The sequence below is a fragment of the Sciurus carolinensis genome, chromosome 10 (assembly GCF_902686445.1).
Source record: "Sciurus carolinensis chromosome 10, mSciCar1.2, whole genome shotgun sequence".
NCBI lineage: Eukaryota > Metazoa > Chordata > Mammalia > Rodentia > Sciuridae > Sciurus > Sciurus carolinensis.
The window spans coordinates 47,745,059-47,749,425 of record NC_062222.1 but is presented as its reverse complement, the minus strand read 5'-3'; the positions used below and the strand labels follow the sequence as shown (position 1 = coordinate 47,749,425).

The following is a 4,367-nucleotide window of genomic DNA, read 5'->3' as shown; positions in this document are numbered from 1 at the left end:
GTAACGATTCCCCAAACATCTCCGTGCAGCGTTGCTACACGCTGCTAGGGCATCTCCCCAACCACTGCAACCCCGGGTACACTGCGGCGGCAAAGCGCGTCCACGCTTACAAGGGGAGGTTCGTCGGCTTCCGTACAACATGGCGGCATTCTTGCCGTCACGCCGCTGGTTCTAACGCCACTTCCTGTCTTGCGCATTCGTGTTTGACCTTTGAACTCCCCGGCTTTCTTCTTCCTCTTCCGGGGACGGTGTCTAGAGGTATGGTGTCTTGTTTTATTCTCGGTGTCTTTATTCCCTGTACAATCGACCGCCATCTGAGGAATCGCCGGAGCAGAGAATTCTTAGGAATAGTTCTTTGAGTTGGCGTGAGGGTAAGGGACAGAACAGTGAGGCTGGTGGTGAGCAGGCCCCCTACTTTTAGCTTGGAAAAACCTTTAATCCTGGCAGCCCTCCCGAAGACGCGAGGAGCCGGAACTTTATACTCAAAAGCACTTGCTGCTGTGGAAATACGGCATTTAGAGACACAAACCAGTAGTGACTGCGTTGACTTTGAGAAATCGCCGAACATTTAGATCTTAACGCCCTCGTTTTAATATCTCGGTGGTAGAAGCCCTGCTTTGGGAGGGAAAGGAACCTGGCAGGTTTTGGTAGTTGCTTCACTACCGGTTTCTATTTTCGACGTTAGTAGTAAGGAAGAAAAAATGTGCCAGGGAGTTTTTCGTCCTGGTTTTGGAGATGAAAAAGAAATTATGGTTTCTTGGGTCTCTCAGTGGTCCTCTGTGTCGATATCGGTCGGTGTCTGATGGTTGCGTTTTAGTGTAATGTTAGTAAGCAGGTTATGACATCAAAGGCATTTTTCTTTAAAATTCTGTAGGAAGTGGTTACAAGGTTTGGAGCAGATTGAATTGTTTGTCTTTAACGCTTTATGTTAAGTTGGATAGTTCATACGCGAATGAAGTCGTTTGTATGGCCGATTTGTTAAGTAACAACATCAAGTTGTAGTTCCGTTTTATAAATGGAGGTCCCGGGAAAGTGGTGCCGTAATACAAACACACTTATCCAGAACCAAAGAGAGGAAGATTTTCTTGACTTAAATGCTGCTTTATAGGGCAAGACCTAGAACCCTGAATGCATCAATACGTGCCAGGCACTGTTGGGCGAAATAGTTTGTGATTTAATTGTAATGACAACTTCATAAACTAGGTAAAATGTCCCATTTTAGAGGAAAGGACGCAAGCTTTTTATGTTTTGCCATTGAATGGAGCAGCTAAGGATTAAACTTTTAGAGGTCATTTGTTCTTATTTAAACTAACGTTTCTCCTACTTAACCTGATACTACATTTCTGGACACCACTTCTAACAAAATCCGGATCTTTGGAGGAGGAGCCTGGTAACCAAAATTTAATGAAGTGCCACATTTGATCTATCAGTGGGAGAACTAACATCCATTTTTTCTTACCACTCACCTCTAAATAGTTTTAATGTAGAGTCCTTTAAAATATCTTAATATAAAGGTATTAAGTGTATATCTGTGTGTATGCACATATGGCTGACATAAATTATGTGATGATGCTTTGAACTTTGAATTGCATTTGTAGCGTCAAAACTTGATTTTGTTCAATTTTTAATTTAGGCACTCAGAATGGTCCAGCGTTTGACATACCGTCGTAGGCTTTCCTACAATACAGCCTCTAACAAAACTAGGCTGTAAGTATTTCCAAAATTTAAAATATGCATTGTCATTTATTCCACTGAATACTGAGTTGTTGGCTACTGTCTCACTTCCTAGGTCTCGAACCCCTGGTAATAGGATCGTGTACCTTTATACAAAGAAGGTTGGGAAAGCACCAAAATCTGCATGTGGTGTGTGCCCAGGCAGACTTCGAGGGGTAAGTGATCTGTCATGAACAACATAAATATAGTAAGGGTTAAGCTTGTATGCATTAATTCTTTTATAAGGAAATGAGTGAAAGAAAGGATACCACAAAAATGATTAAGAATTGCTAACCCTCTAAGATCCAAATCTGCCCAGAATGTGGATCTTTTATTTTAAAACCAATTTGCAAAATGTAAAATGCCTTTCAAGATACATTGATACACCATTTACCTTTGTAACCTAGTTTACACTTGAAGTTACCACCTCCCAAAACCCAGGAAAGTTATTGTTTCTGTTAAAGCATCGTAAGGTAATCTCAATATTTTCCTTATGCAGGTACGTGCTGTGAGACCCAAAGTCCTTATGAGATTGTCTAAAACAAAAAAACATGTCAGCAGGGCCTATGGTGGTTCCATGTGTGCTAAATGTGTCCGTGACAGGTAAGTGAACTGTTTAAATCAAGTGGGCTTTTTCATCAAATATATGTGTGTGTCTACTACACTGCCTTCTAGTCATTATTAGTAGACTGGTGAAAAAATAACTCACTTTAAACAAATTGAAAGCTCTGGAATCCTTCCTAGGCTAATTATGTCAGAATTTTTGGGCATCCTTATGCTAGATGGAAAAATTTAAAGATTTCAGTTTTGTAAGTGAAGCACGTAAGAAGACCTGGACTGGTAGAAAGGTGAGAGAGCCAGATCGCGAAGGGCTTTCAGGATAAAAGGCAGATTTTGTGCTTGGCTCTTAATAACATGGGAATTGGTACATTTTGAACAGTACAGAGAATCCTTTGGTATGCTAGAAACAAATTGCAGCAGGGTGAATTGTGAAATTGTTTCAACAAAAGGTGAGTAAGTAAGTATTTTGGAACATACTGTTTCTCTTTGCAAAAGGTAAGGAAATAACACGTATTAAGATTTGATGGCTGGATGGGGGGTAGAGGTTTATGAGGAGAGGAAAGTATAGAGGGCTGGGTCTTTGGATATAGGAAAGGTTTATAGTAGCATAGGTAAGTGTAGTATTGAAGTTTATGATGGTAACGCGTGTTAGTAAGGTGTTAAGTCACACAACCAGCAAATGGCAGGGTCAAGATTGAGTCCAGATTTTATTGAGACCTTCAATCTTAACCCTACTGGGTACATTAAATTGCCTCCAAAGAAGACCTCAGTGAATGGAATTGAGAGGTGACCTTCACAGGTGACTAAGAGGAGTAGTTTGCCTGCAGTCTGTTCAGCTAGTTCTACAAAGTGGTCTAGCTAAGTTCCTAAACCATGTTTTGACACCAAAACTTGCATGTGCCACTCTGCCTTTTAGGAAGGTGTTTGTAAAGGAGTAGTAAGACATTAGCTTAATATAAATACAGTATAAATTATGACTATAAGAAATAGGAAGACATAACTATAAGCTGGGACATTAGTTTCAAGCTAGAGTTGATTGACTTTCTACTAGTAACTATTGAATCTAATTACATGGGTCCTTTGAGATACATTTTCAGGCCCTAGCTCCTTTACCCCTCATTTTTTACTTCTAGCACATAACTGATTTTTACTGAAAACTTGCAACAACATGACTAGAACATTCTAAGACATTTTGCTATTCAATGTTTATAGTTTATCATGACTCAGAAGAGGAGGGCATATACTATGACTTGCATGGAATTACAGAATTATGTGTCTTGTTTTTTAATACTTTTTAGTTGTAGATGGACACATCTGTATTTTATTTTGTTTATTTTTATGTGATGCTGAGGATCAAATCCAGTGCTCACAATGTGTAGGGCAAGTTTCCACCACTGGGTACAACCCAGTCCCAGAATTACTTAATTTAAACATCAGAGTAGGAAGAAGACTAGGCTAGAAGGGTCCATCAGTATTACCTTAGCTCCTAGGTCTTCTGTGTTTGAGTTTCATTTGTCTTTCCAGGCTCCTTGATTGTTTTGCTGCATGTTTTGGTACTTTTTCCTGTCCTGTGTTGGAAAATAAATGAAGTTCATTTTTAGAGACTACTCATTAAATATTTTTCTTTCTAGGATCAAGCGAGCTTTCCTTATTGAGGAACAGAAAATCGTTGTGAAAGTGTTGAAGGCACAAGCACAGAGTCAGAAAGCCAAATAAAAAATGAAGCTTCTTTGAATAATAAAAAGTCAAAAGGCTTGTTCTGTGTTATTTCTGTTTTGTTTTGTTTTAGTATATAGGATTTCTTTCTGTACTATTTGAGATCTCCATGATTTTTAGTTGGTTACTTTTTCTAAAGGAAACAATAATTGGGGGTAACTGATTGCTAGAATTTTTTGTGATGGCATCTCTGTCTACTGTTTTGCCACACGATTGCCCTTCTCAGGCATAGGAGTGTTTTAACGGAAATCATCCTGTTCAGGTCTTGATACCTACCACCTTGATAATTGTCAGCATGTCTTTTGCATCACCCAGTCAGAAACTGATCATCAAGTTACTTGGAATGGAAGTTTTTTACACCATACCTTTCTAAATCC

The 4,367-nt window shown here is 39.3% G+C and overlaps 1 protein-coding gene across 2 annotated transcripts; it reads left to right on the top strand.

Annotated features, from left to right (window-relative positions):
* The first annotated feature begins 214 nt into the window (after positions 1-214).
* Positions 215-4,041, top strand: Rpl34 (ribosomal protein L34). Of its 2 annotated transcripts, none has more exons than XM_047566653.1 (5): positions 215-258; positions 1,634-1,707; positions 1,790-1,889; positions 2,213-2,316; positions 3,906-4,041. In XM_047566653.1, the coding sequence occupies exons 2-5, from the start codon at positions 1,643-1,645 to the stop codon at positions 3,988-3,990; spliced, it is 354 nt and encodes a 117-aa protein (XP_047422609.1). In that variant the 5' UTR covers positions 215-258; positions 1,634-1,642; the 3' UTR covers positions 3,991-4,041. The 2 variants fall into 2 exon arrangements, with proteins under 2 accessions (XP_047422609.1, XP_047422610.1); XM_047566654.1 differs by lacking the exon at positions 215-258 and adding an exon at positions 288-371.
* Positions 4,042-4,367: the final 326 nt, after the last annotated feature.

Excerpts from the sequence above, each read along its gene's own strand:
- Rpl34 (XM_047566653.1), top strand. The coding sequence starts at position 1,643 with ATGGTCCAGCGTTTGACATACCGTCGTAGGCTTTCCTACAATACAGCC. Across the intron at positions 1,890-2,212 it reads GCCCAGGCAGACTTCGAGGG|GTACGTGCTGTGAGACCCAA; the intron begins GTAAGTGATCTG and ends TTCCTTATGCAG. Across the intron at positions 2,317-3,905 it reads GCTAAATGTGTCCGTGACAG|GATCAAGCGAGCTTTCCTTA; the intron begins GTAAGTGAACTG and ends TTTTCTTTCTAG.